Source organism: Prionailurus viverrinus, chromosome B3 (genome assembly GCF_022837055.1).
Source record: "Prionailurus viverrinus isolate Anna chromosome B3, UM_Priviv_1.0, whole genome shotgun sequence".
In the NCBI taxonomy this organism is placed as follows: Eukaryota; Metazoa; Chordata; class Mammalia; order Carnivora; family Felidae; genus Prionailurus; species Prionailurus viverrinus.
The window spans coordinates 121,365,657-121,383,827 of record NC_062566.1 but is presented as its reverse complement, the minus strand read 5'-3'; the positions used below and the strand labels follow the sequence as shown (position 1 = coordinate 121,383,827).

The 18,171-nt window shown below is 40.5% G+C and overlaps 1 protein-coding gene across 3 annotated transcripts in view; it reads left to right on the top strand.

Moving 5' to 3' along the window:
- STON2 (stonin 2) overlaps window positions 1-8,996 on the top strand; it is a 147,966-nt gene extending 138,970 nt beyond the window's left edge. For all 3 annotated transcript variants that reach the window (XM_047864709.1, XM_047864710.1, XM_047864708.1), the window contains 2 exons: window positions 5,620-5,822; window positions 7,381-8,996. In XM_047864709.1, the coding sequence (XP_047720665.1) occupies window positions 5,620-5,822; window positions 7,381-7,464 (287 nt within the window). In that variant the 3' untranslated portion in view covers window positions 7,465-8,996. The remainder of the gene's footprint in view (window positions 1-5,619; window positions 5,823-7,380) is intronic.
- Window positions 8,997-18,171: the final 9,175 nt, after the last annotated feature.

The window sequence follows — 18,171 nt, the reverse complement described above, 5'->3', positions numbered from 1 at the left end:
GGGGGAGGGGCAGAGAGAGAGAGGGAGACACAGGATCGGAAACAGGCTCCAGGCTCCGAGCCATCAGCCCAGAGCCCGACGCGGGGCTCGAACTCACGGACCGCGAGATCGTGACCCGGCTGAAGTCGGACGCTTAACCGACTGCGCCACCCAGGCGCCCCTGAAGTGCTGGTTTTTGTTGGGTGACAAATGGTAATGGAGGAATGGGACCAGAAAATCAAAAATACTTGTGCGGAGTAAGGAACAAACGTGAATAACTCAGTTCACAACATGTTCTCACCCCTTTGTTATCACGCTTCTTCCAGAGAACTCTGCATTATTAGCGGGTTGAGCCGCTAAGCACGTTTCCAGGGCAGCTTATGAGTTTGTATTCTTTTCTGACTCATATAAGTATTATATGTGGTGCTGGAAGCTGTTTCCAGATCCTAGCAGGCTTCTGGGTTCTGAAGAGGTATCTTTCTCAGATTTAAGATTCGAGTCACCATGTGCAAGACCTGTCAGTCATAACATCTCCAACATGGAGTTGGGATTTGAGGATGCAGGAAGGGGAGAAATGGCCTCTGATGAGACTGAAGATCCAGCCAGGACCAGAAGGTCCAATAGGGCTGAAATTCTGTCAGACAAAAAAACCAAATCAATAAAGGAAGGTATGTTTGAATTACACAAAGAAAGCAAGCTAACCAGCCCTAGCTGGCTTGCTCACGGCTATCAGGGGTGCTTTTGTGCTTGAGTGAGCACAGAAGGCAATGACTTTCCTCAGGGGTCCAGTGAATTTAATGAAATGACAAAACTAGGGAGTGATCCAACTAGTTCTAATAGCCCTATTTCTTAGAGGAAGTCCGAGTGACTCCAATGACAGGCAGTAAGCTCATGATCCTGTGATCCTTTGAAGCACTTCTCTTCTTGTTTATAATAAATTGTGCCCATCTGTTAACAAATAGATATCCAAGCCGAGCAAAAGGAGTAAAGTTTAGAAAAACTTGACGGAAATGTCCTTCTCTTATGCAGATATTCTTCCATTCTACTATTAAATCCTAGTGGTGTGTTTATAGAGTCTTCATTTCCTGGTCTGAGGGTGGAGTGGTCCTGTCATCGTACCCAAAATGTATCGTGATGTGATGGCAAGAGGCAGTATGATCTGGTCACCTCCCCAAGCAGTCCAGGGGGGTGGAACACACCGGGGCATTCTGTGTCAGACACTGGGTGTAGCGGTGCAAAATGAAAAGACAATTGGATCTCTGTGTTTGAGGCTGGGTTGGCCATCCCCCGCCCCCCTGCCATTTCTAAACTGACAGGATTTTTAAAAACAAAGTCTTCCTCTCTGCGCTTGCATATTCGTTTCTCCCCGGTCAGCACTGTATTCTCCTAGTGATAGCACGGTGATCTCCACCTCAGCCATGGGGCCCGCCCTGAACTGACGGAGGAGAGGAGAAGCCCTGAACTGTCCTTTGGCACAGAAGCCCCTGAGAAGAGAACTGAGGCGGTAGGAAGCAAATTACTGTTTTACCTGCTGGAGACTTGACATCAGAAAAGACAAGGCCTCAGGTTTATGTTTATCGGAATGCTTAGCTCTTCAGTTTGTTACCTATGGATTCAGATAACTTCATTATGGGATTACCGAGTTTTCAAGTTGGAAGGGGCCTTGGGAATAACTTGAGTCCAACCTCTTCATTCTACAGATGAGAAAATTAAGGACCGAGAGTGACATGACTTATCTGAATCACAAAGCCACATCCAGGGGTCTTTTCTCAATACCACAGCTGCCTCTTAGTAGAGGACACCAAATAGACACAGACGTGAAGTAACTTCCTCTAAGGGAAGAGAGATTTTCAGTTTTCTCAATGTGTACACCTCTATCTCATTTGCTTCAAAGTTCTTTCTCTCAAATATTTAAAAGTACTGTATGAAGAGTTTTGGTTATAAGCAGCAAAAACAAAACGAAACAAAAGATTGTTGGAGGATAGCTCAGAGCGCTGAAGGAAAGGCTGGAAGGGTTGAAAGAGCAGGCATAGAAAGGATGGCTCTTGAAAGCAGAGCTGTGAGATGCCTCCTCAGTCCGCAGCTATTGGCATAAATCATCACAAGCCATTTTCTGTCAAGAGTCAAGGGGAAGACAGCGCATTTTGACTGACATGACCTCCAAAATGACACGCAGTGCTGGGGAAGATTATCTCCCAAAGCAGAGGGAGGGGGAAAAGATTGTTACCAGAAGAAAGGGGGGAATGGATGCAGGACACGGGTAAATATAGGTCTTCAGCAAACACGTTCTTTAATGCTTTCCCAGCAGGTGAGTGTTCAGTAGGCTCAAGGCCAAGTTAATGAAGCTTATATATTACAAATGTATTTCCTGATTACTGGAAACTTTGTGAAAGATTTTTGAAATCCAGGACAGCATAAGGATATTTGGGAATGTTTCTCAGTTAAGCTACCCCCTCATCCCTGCTTTTGTTATTCATGGTTATGCATTTTTAGTAGCAACGCCCCACCCCAACCCCGGCAAAGGTACTACTCCTGACCAGTGGTATATTTCTGGATCTGTTCAGGAAATTGATAACACCCTTTTCTGGCAACTCAAGACACACGGAATCTGAATTAAGTCAGACAGCAGGGTCTTAGCGTTGCTGGTGTTCCCTGGGACCAGCTCCTCCTGTCCCCATCCAGTGTGCCCTCCATGAAACCACCGAATTGATGATCTATTAGTAATCATCCCTTTCCTGAGCTCCTCTATCTTGGTCTTCAGAGAGCCTTGGGAAAGTGCCTTTTACAGGTTATTTTCCATAATTCTCACACCTCTGTTTACAGTAAAGGAGGCCTGAACCTCTGCATGCTTACTTCTACCGGCAGTGACCCTGTATCCCTAACTTGCAGCAGGCAGGACAGTCAGACCACAGGCAGCATGGGTCTGTAGGTCTGTACCCCTGGCTTTGCTGGCATCTGAGGCTGTAGTCACAGAGGGCTTGTCCCAGTCCCAGTCACCAAAAGACTAACAAGCTGCCACTGTAGTCCAACGTGGCCTGAAGTGGTGGGCCTAGCCCAGCTGTGTGCATGTACAGTCATCCTCCCCACGCCCCCTGGCCCCCCACCCACACTCTTCGGGGACCCTTTTCACCCTGACCCCAAAAGCTTTTCTTAATCCTGGAAGGCACCAGAACAAGTCCTACTGCTTTCCCAGATCATCTGCCAGGAAACAAAGCATTCTGTCCTGCACAGGTAGCTTTCTTTGCTGGAACTCCAGTTCTCTAATATTAGACCAAGAGAAAAGCAATTTCAATATAATTCACCTTTTATGGAAAGTAGAAATCTAAATTTTAAATTAAATTTTCTTGGTTTCATCAAGGAAGATGACAAAATGTGTGGGTTCACATAGTTCATTACCATAAATCAAACTGTACTAGCTTTCAGAATTGCATATCCCTATCTGTCCCTCAGCCCTATACATCGTGGGCGTCCATTAGTGGATGCCTGGAATCCAGAGGGAATACTGCTTTCATAGGGTTTGCTGTGAATACACTTTGGAAGGTGAGAGGAGGCATCTGCTTTGTGGAAAGTAATGATTTCTCAGTATTCTGACAATGTTTAAATAAGGGTAACTGGGTAAAACTGTTGTTCAGGTTGCCATTGAATTAAAGTAAACTCCTCTGTGTACTTCAGAGTGATCTAAATCTCTAGCAATGTATTGAGAGGAGTTTAGGACATAATTTGGAATCTGTCAGATCTGAGTTTTATTCCCAATGCTGCAATTTAGTGGCTGTAAGACCTCAGGCCATTTACTTAAACCTCTCAGAGAAATCTTATTTTCCTCATTTACAGAAGAGGATTATGAATACCTAGCTCATTAAGATAGAAATTAGATAATGCTTTTAAGTGTTTAGCACAGTCTCTGGCCTGTAAGAAATGCTCAGTAACTGAAAGCTGTGTAATCACAATTGTAATTTAAAATAAATCACCTGGGTTCATTTTTAGATAATATAATTTTTACTAACATATGTATCAAATTTAAATTTCTTTCCTAGAAACCAGTGCAAGTTTCTCAATTTCCCAAAGTATTACTCTTTAGAAATAACCACTGAAATATGTTATTTGTGAAATAGAGCAAAACAAATACTTCACTGAGTGATGTTTTCCTTGGAGAGCGGGTGTGTGTGTCCTCACTCTCCGAGATTAAAAAGTCCTGTCCAGACCAATAAAGAAAATTGAAATTGTTTATTTGGGGAAGCTCAGATAACTTAGGACTCTTGCTGTTACATAACAAAGTCAGAGCCGTGTCACGTTGTTTATCCACGGTGAGTTGTATGGGGGTTCTTACAGCTCACTTCTCTACTCATGTCACCCTGCAAAACCTGGTCTTGAGATGGGAGACCATGAGGGTGGCTGTGACTCAGACAAAGTGGCTAAAGCACTTTGGAGACTGACTGCTTGGGTTCAGTTCTCATTCTGCCACTTTGCAGTTCTGACTGGGCAGCTCGCTTTACCTCCCCGAAGCCTTGGTTGCCTCATCTGTAGACTGGAATGGCTGTGACCTCAAGGGATTGTTATGAAGATGCAGGGAGAGGGTGTGCACACAGCAGCTGGGACAGTAAAGGATGCTCAACAAACACTGATGCTTCAAAGGTTATAGTCACAGAACTAAGCTCTCTTTTCACTCAGATAGCTAATCGGTCCTCAAGTTTTTCAGCCACGTACAGTAGAACGAACCATAGATTTGTAGAATTAAAGAACAGGAAAGGACTGTGCCTTGCATTGACCTACCTCCATTTCCCCACTTCCCAAATCAGGACTTGAAGCTGAAGAGAACAATGATGTGGGTGCAAGATTTCTGACACTTAGCAGGAGAGCTAGAAGTCATACTCGGTGTCCTGTTGGCCTGTGTTCTACCCAGCATACCATGTGCTTCCTTAATGCAAAGCTGTTGTTTATAAGGGCTTCATCATTTACGTGTGCCATTTACCCACAGAGACATTCCAAAAGCATCTTTGTAAAAATATGAGATGATTAAGATGATTAAGAAAATTCATCTTCTGGGTGCCTAGGTGGTTCAGTTAGTTAAGTCTACAACTTTGGCTCAGGTCATGATCTCGCGGTTTGTGGGTTCGAGCTTCGCGTTGGGCTCTGTGGAGCCTGCTTTGGATTCTGTCTACCTCTCTCTCTTCCCCTGCCTTGCTCGCACTCTGTCTCTCTGTCTCTCTCCCTGTCTCTCAAAAATAAACATTAATTTTTTTTTAATTAAAAAAAGAAAATCCATCTTTCAAAGGGAATTAATTACTTTGCTCCACATGGCTGTCATTGATGCTCTATTAGGTGCTAAGTGCTGATCCCTTTTATTCCTTCCTGCCAATTTACAGCCTCTATTACTTATTATTTGTGTTGTGTTCCCATTATCACCCTGACCTGAGTGGGTTTTTCAGGCCGTGGGTTTTATTGCTAGGATACAAGGCTACTGTAATCAGAAGGGTCTGAGGCACAGGCAGTGTGATTTCTGTTGTAAGTCCTCCGCTCAGCATTGGACCCTCGGAAAGACTGCCTGGTGCTGAGCCTCCTTTGCTATTGAGTGGCTCTTTTGGCCTCTTCTTCCACGTCCTCCCCAAAGAACCTAATGTCTAAATTCTTTTCCTTTCATAGCTTCTGGTCACCCACACTGTTTCTTCTGCCACCTTGAACTTGGCTCTGACCGGGAAGTGCCTTCCAGATTTGCCAGTCACGTGAATGTTGAGTTCAGCATGCCCACAACTTCTGCCTCTAAAGCTGCCGTAAGATCCATCTCTGTGGAAGACAAGACTGATGTCAGGAAGTGGGTCAATTATTCTGCACACTACAGTTACAAGGTAGCCTCGGGAGGCGTCTGGCTAATGTTTCCAGGTCCATTTGTTCACCCCCTTCCCCTCCCCTGTCTTGTTCCCTTTAGCAGTGCCTGCCTTGAATGTAGGATGTTCTCTTACTGCCTTAGAGAGAGGTACACCATGCATAGCTGTGGATGAGTCTGCTCTGATTTGAATGAATAGTCTCACTGGTGGGCAAGAGAAAGGTTGGAAAAAAATAAAGAGGTGAATGAAAGAGGAGAGTATAATGTTTTTCAGTCATCATGAACAACAACAAAAGAGTCATGGGGTAAAGGAATTAGTATTACTCATTCATAATATATGTTGCAGAAGTTGTGAACTTGAAAGTGGAGGGGAGTTCAGGAAAGCGCTAACCCAAAGCATGTATTTCATTCAGCTTCAGAGTTGGTGAAGTAGATCTGAGTAAAGTCAGGACACCTATGACCTGGTCACTGGGCTATACCAGGACAAAATTCAAAAGCCAAGCAAGCTTCTGTAATAGTAACAGGATCAGGGCTGTGGAAGGAGGAAACTAAGTTGGAGTGTTCTGATATAAATAGTGATTCTATCTTCAGGCATTGGAAATTCAATAGCAGATTAAATGCCAAAGATAGAAAATGGGGGTTATTGAAGAATTATTTTGCAAACGGTTTAATAATTTTTTTATTCATAATAATATCCTTGGTTTTTCAAGGTTATTTATTGTTCTTCAATGTTTACTTAGTTGTGTGATCTAAAACCTTATTAAACTACCAAAAAGAACACATACTCCATCTTGTGGCCAGGGAAAATATAGCACTTTCATCAAGCATGACCCTCATCTGTTTTTTCTTTAATTGTTCCCTTCATCATAAATATCCAAAGTGGTGAAGAGAAGAGCAGTTTTAATTATGAAACTCTCTAGCTTGATAGATTTCCTTTCTGACTTGTCAAAGGCTTCAGCGTGTGTCACTTTCAAGGCAAAATGAATTTATTAATCCCTTCATAGTTGTAGCTGCCGTATTTTGCAGGAGACACAGGAAGAACTATAAACACTAGAATACTTAACTTTGGAAAGAGATAAAGTAATGGAGAGTATAAACAGCCAGATGGAAAGGAATTCAGTCATTTTGATAAACCTTTGTGCTTGCCTGCTGTATACCTACATTATTGGAGTACAATAGTCAACAAGGGCATACCCCTGTCCTATGGAGCCTGTGGTTGGGGGGAGCCGGGCAGGTGTACCAGGTACAGTGGAAATATGCCCAGGAAGAACGCCTCACTCTACCTAATGACTTGGGAACATGACTCAAGGTGACCTTTGAACAACTATGCAAGACAAAGAATAAGAATTTTCCAGGTGGACTGTGAGGAAGGGGGATTCCAGAGCAAGCAAAGAGCATGTGCAAAGAGATAATCCTAATATACTCAGGGCCAGTATCTTCAGTGTGGCTAAAGCCCAAAACATTAACAAAATTACAGGGAATCTCAACGAGCGTGGTGAGGTATTCTCTTTGAGATTATTTATTATTGGGATGTTTTTCTCCTCTTTCTGATATTTCTCTCCAACTTCTATTCTTGGCAGGTGGAAATTGAGCAAAAAAAGAGTTTGAAGCCAGACTTTGAAGGAGATGAAATGGAAAATCCCAAGGAGTGTGGGGTCCAGTGACAAAGCCCTACTGCAGGGGGCATGACCCAAGTTCTCATGAATAGCTGAAGTTCAAGTCAGTACCTACCATGACTACTCCATGTTGGGAACAGTATTTTGGACCTTCCTTTTGTAGTTACCTGTATTTTAACAGGGAACCTTGAGGTGGTTGCTTTGGAGAGACCCTGATATGCCTAATGATGCACCTAGTTCACCTGACTTTTGGGGCTTATCGTCTAATTAAGCCTCCTTTTCTTCACTCTGCTTATCTCACAGCTGTTGGGTGTGGTTTGTTGTCACTGTTGGAGTCAGGAAGAGAACCTTCCACATGAGTGTTGGCCCCATTTCCTTCTGATGTTCATCTGTCACTTACATGATTTTCTAGAAAACACAGTCTTGAGAAAGTTCATTCAGAATCCACCTCTGTCACTCCCTCTAGAAAAAGGTTCAGAAGAGGTGAGGTACAAAACAAATTTCCTCTTTGGGTCTACTAGGCTCTTTGTACATGTCTCCATTCTTTAAATGTTAACACTATGCAACAGAAGTTTTCAAGACGTTTCCCTCCCAGTTCTGGATGGTTTTGATTAAAACACTTTTTCCATCTCTCTGTTCCCAGGGTTCACCACCCTGAGTCACAATAAACAATGGAAAAAAGGCACAATAGGATACTTTTTTATTCTGTGATTAGCCGCACATTCTGCAAACGGTGGGTATTGAAGGGAAAGCAAAACTGAGCTGATTTTTCTTCATTCTGGGGAAAAGGGCCATTAATTGTAACATAATATTCAATTCAGGAGACAACTTCAATCTCAGAGAATTCCCAAATTCACACTGAAAAATACAGGTCATTTCTGTTTCTGAAACAAATGGATGGAGATATACATATATACATATATATATATATATATATATATATATATATATATGTATATATGTATACATATACACATATATATACACACACCTATATATATATATATATACATATATATGTGTGTATATGTATGTATGTATGTATACCTCAGGCATTTGTCAGGGCATTTGGGAGCTCTTTTTATACCTCAAGCCTATAGACAGTTGCGTGTCTCTTTAATTCAGACTTTTCAGGAAATATAAGTGGAAAAGATAATTTTAAAAGCTGTTTTAAACCAAGCTTTTAGTATATGAGCTCTCCCCCCAAATTCAGAGTTTGATAATTACAATATTGTAACAGATCTAAAAGGCGGAAGACTCTAGGGTAGAAATGGGGGAAAGGCCTATTTTTCTAATGTTGGGAGCATTAAATCTGATTCCAAGAGTCTGGGACACTCGATCTTCTTTCCCTTCATATGTTCCTGCTTATATTCTGTACTTCTACTTCTTATTTCTATCTTGGTGCCTCCTTACCATACAAGGAACTATATTGGCCATCCCAAAGGGAATACCTGCTCAGCAGCTTAAAGGCCGGTTCTATCTGCCTTCTCCTCCTGTGAAGAATAAAGTAAGGGGACAGAAAGCATACCTGTAAGATTTGTCAGATGACACAGAGAAATAAATGATATATCCAGTCTCAACTGGCAGATTTGGGATTAATTTATCCAGTGAATTTTCACTAAATTGTAACTACGTACTGACACTAGAACATAGACATCATTACCATTTTTCTTGAAATACCTGAACATAAGACTGAAACTAAAAGGATAAAATTCAGTAGGCATTAACGAGACACTATATTCTGAGTTGCTTAAACACTATATTCTGAGTTGCTTAAATACAACCTTCTAAATACAGAGTGGTGTTACCTATGTGTGTGTTGACAGGAAGGTTGTTGAAAACTCATGGTTTCACAATGGTTCCTGTAGAAATGTTTTCTTAGGGAAATAGGACTTCAGTTTTGAATTAGTAGTGTATGGTGACTATCACAAAGTTAATGCATTCAACCTGTGGTAACAGAAGCCCAGGGAGCCCTGCATGCTGCACTGGTCAGTCCACATTTGGATGGAGGGTTGGATTCAGTTGTGGATGCTATGTTTTCAGAGGGACATTAATCAGTTGTGTCCAGAGGCAGGTGACCAGGGTTGTGAAGGGTCTAATTATATAAGGGACAGGGGAATAGAATAGGAGAGAATAAAATAATATAGCTGCCCTGAAATTTCCGTTGAGTTTTAAAAAGGGAGAAGAATAAGACTTACCTGTGTAACTTCAAAGGGCAAAAATAGGAACAAAGAGGAACTTTATAGATAACAGATGTTTGCTTCAACATAAGAAAGAATTTTCTAATAAGAGGTTCTAAATGTGGTGGTTCTAAAGGGGAAAAGACTTGTGTAGTAATATTTCCTATTGCTGCAAATGCCCAAACAAAGGTTAAAATAACCATCCATCCCAGATGCTGTGAAAGGGGCACTGGATTTGGGCTAGATGGCTCCCAAGATCCCTTTTGCATATAGGCTAATCTCAGTAGTAACTCTCTAACTCTAGTTGTTTTCTCCTTGATAAGTGGTTTTGTAAACTTTGTGAAATACATTGGGATTTCCTGAAGGTCTCTGTCAAGTGAGGCAGAGCCCTTCCCCTGTTGTACGAAAGGCACATGAGATTCCTCACAGAAACATCAAGATGCGCTAAAGAACTGGCAAGGTGAAGGTCATTCTGACACCTTCCTTACCCAACGTTAGCACCTGCGCACCCTGTCAAGATCTCTGCCTCACCTGCCAGCATCACATATGTGCTGCCTGTTGGACGATTTCTCCCCATCTTAGTTAATTCTCATTGCCTTTGTGCTTTTACATGGATTTTTTTTTTCTTTCAACCAAGGGTTAGGAAAATCCTTTCCATGCTATCTGCATTCAGCAAGCAAATTATTATTAATAATAATTTTTTTAAAAAAAACCTACCACCTTGATTTCATCAAATTTGCTTTCCCACTACTGTTTTCGGGAAACTGATTATGGGTAGCATTTGGGACTTTGGGGGATATAATACTATCTATTTTTAGGCCTAGTGTTATGTGAATAGCCTACATAGAAAACACAGGCAAATTATCTTTTTGTTGTGCAGATTCTTTTACTACCCTGGACCTGGATTGTGTGTATGTGTGTGGTCACAAGTAGTCCTTGTCTATGTTATCAATAATGTGAAGATATTAAAAGTAAATTCACTTTACCAATACATAGTATTACTATTAGAACATAAATTAGATGTCACATGATATTAAGAGCTATGCTTTCTTTTGAGTCTCATGGCTTGCTTTGTGACTTTATAGTAAAAGAGGATAAGAAATGTACTTGTCGTGATATGTCAAACAAGAGAAGCTAAGGTATTTTGTGGTGGGCCATTAAACCCCCTTTGCCACTCTTGTAAACATAATACTAGTTATTTTTTCTCAAAATTTTACATTTCACTTAAATATCATCTGGACATTTTTTTTTTTTTTCATTTGGTTCTTTCCCCGCTCTCAGCATTCCTGCATTATTGGCAGGACTCATAACCCTTGAGAACATTTTTTTTAATGCAATATATTTCTTATTTGAAATGGGAGCAATTTCTATTCAAATCCAGTGGGTGAGAGCAAGAGTTTATTTCCTTAGAAATTAAAGTCCCCAAGAAATATGATCCATGATGGCAAGGAATATATCTTATTCTTTATGTTCAGTACCTAGGAGAAAGCTTGGGAAAGGTTTCAGCCACCTTAAATCCTTGCTGATAGGACAAACATATATTAGTGAAATAAAAGGAAATTATTAGGGGGTGCCTGGCTGGCTCAGTTGGTAGAGCATGCACCTTCTTTTTTTTAGATTTATTTTATTGATTTTGAGAGAGACAGTGTGCAAGCAGGGGAGGAGTAGAGACAGAGGTAGAGAAAGAATACCAAGCAGGTTCTGCTCTGCCAGCACAGTGCCCAACAGAGGGCTCAATCTCACGAAACGTGAGATCATGACCAGAGCTGAAATCGAGAGTTGAACGCTTAACCAACTGAGCCACTCAGGCACCTGGAGCCTGCAACTCTTGATCTCAGGAACATGAGTTCAAGCCCCATGTTAGGTGTAGAGATTACTTTTAAAAGAAAGAAAAAAAGAAATTATTAGGTATTTAATAAATGTTTGTTAAACGCACACTCACCTGAAACTCTAAGAAACTTAGACCTTACTTATCATCAAATACTTCTATTAAAATAAGTAAGCAAGCTTTATTTCCTGAAAGACTTAATTTTTTTTTTATTCCTGCTTCCACTGTCAACTAATGACTGTCAGCACATAGCCTTCACGTGCAGCTGAATTTAAACTACAGTTTTTCTCACTCATATTGAAAAACATTTTTGTGCCCAAAATACAGTAGCACAGATGCTATCCATGAGTCAAGATTATTGATTCAGTTTTGTTCCTTCAAGTCAGACATATCTTGCCCATTTGAATAGTCAGCAGGAGGAGAAAGCTTGGCCAGTCTTGGTGTGCTATGTCTTTGGTTTCCCCACCATTAACTACTGACTGGTGTTACTGTGTTTTGTCACCATAGGCAGATGGAGGACTGAGATGGTAAGGATGAAACTCGTGAAATTAAATCATGATTTCAGAGCTGCTTTCAATCTCTTTATGAGGTTAGTTGTGGGAAAGCACAGAATGATCTGAAATTGTTTAAAAGCCTTGGGAATATTAAATTAATTTCAGTAGGAAGCATTGCCACCTAGCCTACTTTTAGAATTCTCCCACTTGGGACTGGTAACTTTAATGGTTCTCCAGATGATGATCGTAAGTGAATTCTAGCATATCTAGAGTTTTAGGTCATGTTAAGAATGCCATTTAACAGAAAATTCAAACAAAACTGACCAAAAATGTCCACACACACAAAAAAAATCACCTAGTAAACAAATCATCTTTAACAACTTATACCAAGTCCCATTCAAACCATGACTGCTCTTCATATAAAAATAGTCATCTCATTCTCCCCAAGTTTTCAAGATGTTTTCTAAACATTGCCGATGTCTGCCAATTTCCTACAAGTCACCATTTCTCCATCATTTCTTAATTGTGCTTTTTGTAAAGGAAACTTGCATTGGGTATTGTGACTTATATTTATGTATTTAAGGAATTAAAAAGTAAACAAGATGTAGAAAATAAATGTATCAGTAATATTTTCCCACATATTAACTCAAAGAAGAAATACGGAGTTTCACATTTCTTCCAGTGTGCCTTAGCAAATCTGACTGAGAGTCTCATCTTTTTTTGTTTGTTTGTTTTAAGAATTGGGGGAAAAATATATCTCTGAACTTGCAATTCCAAGCCTGTACAGATAGAAACTATCCATAGGAAGGTGTTTGGTAGTGTCTACAGAGAGGCAAATAATAGTGGGTAATGAAAAGCCACAAAAGAGCAGACTTAAAAATGAGAATTTCAACATGAAAAGGTAAAGTGGACAGAGGTGACAAACAGCACTAGCCACCAAACTTGAACTAGAGGCTATCCCTTAAAAGTAAGGGACAAATAAAAGGTTATGCAGCAAGGATAAACAGAATGATTTCAGTTCAACAAATGTTTATCAAGTGTCTACTCTGGTCAAAGTGCTGTGCTATCAGCCAGCTTCCCTAAAGGGAGGTAACGTCAAAGCCAAGGACACTGAGAATTGTTGATGTGAAGTCATCAGAGGGAGTGTACTTTATCAAGGGAAAATTGGGGTTTCTATGACTCTGAAGGACATAGTCATGGAGACAATCACCATGTGAAGTAACCTGCTCTTTTCCCAATAAGGACTCAGTAACCTCACCTAAAAAAGTGAGGAAGCTGGACTAATTGTCCCCTTAGGTCCCTGCCCACTTCAGTTTCATGGATTATTTTATAAAATATCCTTTGGTGCCACTGTCAGTGATACTTCATGTCATGGGTGCTCTTCATATAGTCTTAAGAACCAAGAAATTTAAAATTTGAAGATTGGGAAAATCAGCTGGCCCATCGTTTTTCTTTTCCTGTCTTCATCCCTTACCATCTGCCCAGACAACAAACACAGTCCTCTATTATGTAATTGTGTAGTTGGAGTATCAAAAGGATGGTGAACATCAGTTAGAACACTGCCCTGTAAGTTCCACTGGCATCACCCAGCACAACAGTGGTGTGAATGTGGAGAGGAACAGACCAAACAGGTCTCCGAAATGGATGTTAGGATTTGAGTATCACTTGAAGCAGAAGTAGATCTAACCCTCCAAGGTACTGAGGGGCCACGTTACAATGATCTGTGATTTATAGATATGTCCTTTTATACAACAGACTGCAGAAATTGAGGGAGGGGGGAAAAGTGCTCCATAAATATGCTGGGACTATTTGTAAAACAGTTAAGGCAAAACGAGATGAGAGAAAGGGTCAGGCCTCTTTATATTCTCACTGTCTCTTAATAACATGAAAATGTAGTTTAAATTTTTTTAAACATGCACAAGCTACAAAATACCATCTTTTTAATGTGTTAGTATGACTTTAGTTTCTTATACTTAGAATTGGGTCAAATGGATGGCTCGATTCTAACTGGACAGAGCAAGACGTTCTAGCATCCCCTTCCTATTTAGCTCCATGCTGTGCCTCGGATCAAACTCTCAGTGCCAGTCATGGACACTATCTAGCCACCATCATCATGCCTCCATGTGCTTCAGGATCAGCAACTCCATGTAGTGTCCAATGTGAGCAGTTCTGGGAAAGCAGATGTGCAGTCAGAACCTGACAGCAACCTATTGGACCAAAGGGTTTAAGGGTTTAGAAGTATGGGGGTGAAAGAAAGGAAGATTATGAACACCTCTGACCCTAAGCCAGCATTCATTTAAACCTTTGTGTCCACCTGCCAACAGAGCCTGGAGAAAACTCTACCATATTCAAGAAATTAAACAGAATCAGTGTTTTAGCTAGGGAGTGTGATAAAAGAGCACTCCTTCTCACCCTCCATTTTTGTAATGTCTGTAAGTGAATTTCAGTCTGTTAGGATGATGGACCCTAGATCCAATGAGTGATTCAGCTGATCCAAGGCTTGTATTTTTCCTTCATTCATCATCCATCCTCATTTGATATAACTTCTTGTACTATTGTGATTAATTTTATGTAAAACCAGTTTACTTTAAAAAAAAAAAAAGAATATGTGCCTATGTAATAAAGTCTACACACTGGCTAACTTTATAGAGGTGAGGTTTTATTTTTAATTGTTCTGCTGATTCTCATTTGTAATACCCTTTTTTTGAGCTATGAAAATGAGCTATTAATAAATTTTTTTTATTGTTTTTAGGAGTAGAATTTAGTGACTCATCACTTACATATAACACTCAGTGCTCATCATAACAAGTGCCTCCTTAACAGCCATCACCCATCTAGCCCATCCCCCACCCATCTCCCTCTATCAACCCTCAGTTCATTCTCTACTGTAAAGTCTTGTGTGGTTTCTCTCTCTCTCTCTCTCTCTCTCTCTCTCTCTCCTCTCTCTCTCTGTCTCTCTCTCTCTTTCTCTCTCTTTTTCCCCCTTCCCATACATTCATCTGTTTTGTTTCTTAAAATCCTATTAATACAAACTTTTTAACAAAATCTGTCACCATGGAAGATTTAATGAGGTAAGACATAATGAAAAGTGTTTATTATAAAGAAGGCCTATCACCCAGTTAATGTGGTGTGATCATAAGATGACAAATTAACAAGTGACACATTAAAAACTGTTTATCCTAGTTAAGTTTATCATATATATAATTTAGTCAATTCAAGATATATTTATTGCATTCCAATTTTGTGCCCAATTGTGCGAGAAAACAAATTAAAATGATATAACCCTTAAGGTTTTCTTGGTGATAAGTGCAAATGCATATAGTAAGTGAGAAATAGAAAAGAATACATAAAAAATAGCATTTCTGCAATATGTTCCTGACATATTCCTGTCAGCGCTCAACAAATAACTATTCAATCGATTGATGAATCCAAATGACTAATGTCAACATAAATTCAGATTGGGGAAAAAAATCAATATGGACTAGAATACTTGGAAAGTTTTCAGAGGAAAGATCACTTTTAAGTGAGACCTTGAGGTGGGGGTAAAATTTGACTCAGTTGCAAGAGGAAGTGAGTTTAGAACTGGAAAGAGTCAGGTGTACAAGTGGCATGTTGGATTGGCAGGAGGTGAGCCTGACCTGAGCAAAGGGTTCCTGCCCATCCGAAGGTTGATAGTGAAGCCAAGCTGAGATCTAGTCTAAGGTTGACTCAGTCTAGTAAATGCTACAAAGGCATTTTAGAATCTTACTAATAAAGCATTATTCTAGAAAGGCTAATCTGTCTACAATGTGCCAGATATTTTGGACTAGAGGAAAGCTTAAGGGCAAAGAAAGCAAAGTTTTTTTTTGGAGTAAACAAGGCAAGAAAGAAACAGCTTTGTGTTTAGTTCAAACAGACCACAGACATCTTACTGCAAAATACAATGATCTATTAAGAGGAGAACTTAGACCAGGTCCATGGCCCCCTGCCAGTGAAAGAACTCTGTGCTGAACAGAACACAGAATTGTATAGCCTGGTCAGTCTGAAATTAACTGATACAAGTAATTGATAGCAGATGCACAGAAGGGTTAATGGCCAAATAACAGCATAAAATTTTCGTAGGTTGGGGAATCTGAAGAATAATATACTCCTTCCCCCTATCCCTGTCTGCCAAGAATCCTCTTGAACCAAGTTTTGAGACCTGTCTAGGTTCCACATTGGCACAAGGTTTCAGTCTGCTAAGGTCCCCCTGTCCTTTAATATTCACATGGAATAACTGTGCAAGTAGCTGTTTGAAGCCAAGCATGTCCTTAATGTTTCTCAGCATGTGGGGGAGGAGGAGTTGAGAATGAGAGGAAGTGAAGATGAGAATTTAAATATCCTCAGTGTCATTTGTCAGCACTTTTCCAAGCTCCTCCCACCTCCTCTCCATCATGATCCTCTATTTCCTCTTTAGTCCTCTATGCTGGGCAACTTTCTGTATTCCTGAAACATAACATGAGCTAGCATTTATGTAGGGCTTATATTCTGATGCGACCATGTGTGCTAAGTCTTTTAGATGCATCCTTATCTAATGAAGGCAGCTCCCCTCTCCATTCTGCATGGTACTAATAATTCAAGGCTGATGGTACAACTGACATTTATTGAAGGTTGGCAGTTAATAGTGAGTGCAGCACAAAACAGGGAAGAATTTAAAACTGAATGCCAGACATCCCTGCACCTAAAGTTCATGGCTCACACCCCACAGAGGGAATCGTTAAACATCTATCTCCCTCGTCTCTAGTCTGAGTACATGGAACCAACACCTCAAGTCCCCAAACTACTGTCTCCCTGACTGCCAAGGGAAAACTGAAAACTTCTTAAAATCTCATGTTAAGTGGAGATTAAGTTCTAAAGTCAACACTCTTGAAAATCAAAGTAGCCATAGAATAGACAAAAGCGTAAGTCTTCTTTAATGAAAGTTGCTCCATGACCCTCAATTAATTTTTCAGTTTCTTCATTGAGAATTACTGACAGAGTCATCAACGCCCCAAATCCCAGCTACCTGAACAATGTGTTCCAGTTCATGGTCAATGTGGGGAAGCCATTAAAATGAGTCACAATTATTTCCTGAGTTTTACCAACATGAATTGACCATTTCAGGCTTGACAGCATCTTTTATCTGCCTCACAGACCCACTGAGTGGAGTGGCAGACCGAATAACTTGAATAGACGTATAATGAGTCTCCATTATAGTTCACTTTCTTATGCAAAACAATTTTTAGTTCCACTCCATTGCACCCTGTAATGGACCCATTGAAGTATCTTTCCAAACCAGAGAGAAGTCTATCTTAGATCTCCAAAAAGAATTTACATAAACACATTTTTTTTTTCTTCAGAGGTCTCAAAAATGACAGATAATATTTTCACAAGAAATTAGAGCCAAAACTACCTGTCCTTTCCTCCCCCATACAGTCTAGGCAGCAGAAATAGATAAAATCTATTTTACACCTGTTGAGAGCAAACCCCAGGAGTTACATTTTTTAACCCAGAGACCACATGTAGGCATTCCACTCAACGGTCTTAGCTAAGGTCTCAGCTCACAGCTGGAATCAACGAAGACACACAGGTGCATGAAAATTTAGAGGATTCTAGCCCTCAGACTTTGAGTCTTCCAGCTGAGGCACCCAATGTCACAGAGAAGAGACAAGCCATTGCTGCTGTACTGTGTCCAAATTCTGGATCCTCATAATCCCTAAACTTAATAAATAATGGTTTCAGGCCAATAAGTTCTGGGCAACTTGTTACATAGCCATAGTCACCAGAACACTAACGTTAATTGAGTGTTTAAGAAGTGCCACACACTGTGTAGGATGCCTTGTATTTTATATCACTTAGCTATTTCTGTGTAGCAAGCCATTGGAAACCTCAGGGGCTTAACACAATAGTTCTTGATTTTTATAGCTCAGAGATGTGTGGTCTATTGAGGATTGGCTGACCAAGGCTAGGCTCACTTATGTGTTTTAAGTGTTACCTGGGAGCTCTGCCCAGCCTGGGCTTGGCTGGGGCATCTTAGCAAGGACAGATCCACTGTAGGTATCTCTTATCTTCCTCTTGGAATTTACAGGTTTGACTGGGTATGTCATTTTCATGGAGAGGAAGGAGCACAAAAACACATAGGCTTCTTAGGGCCTAAGGTCAGAAATGGCACACCAACACTTCTACCAAATTCTATTGGCCAATGGACTCACATGATCAGGCCCAGATTAAAGGGGTGAGAAAACAGACTCCATCT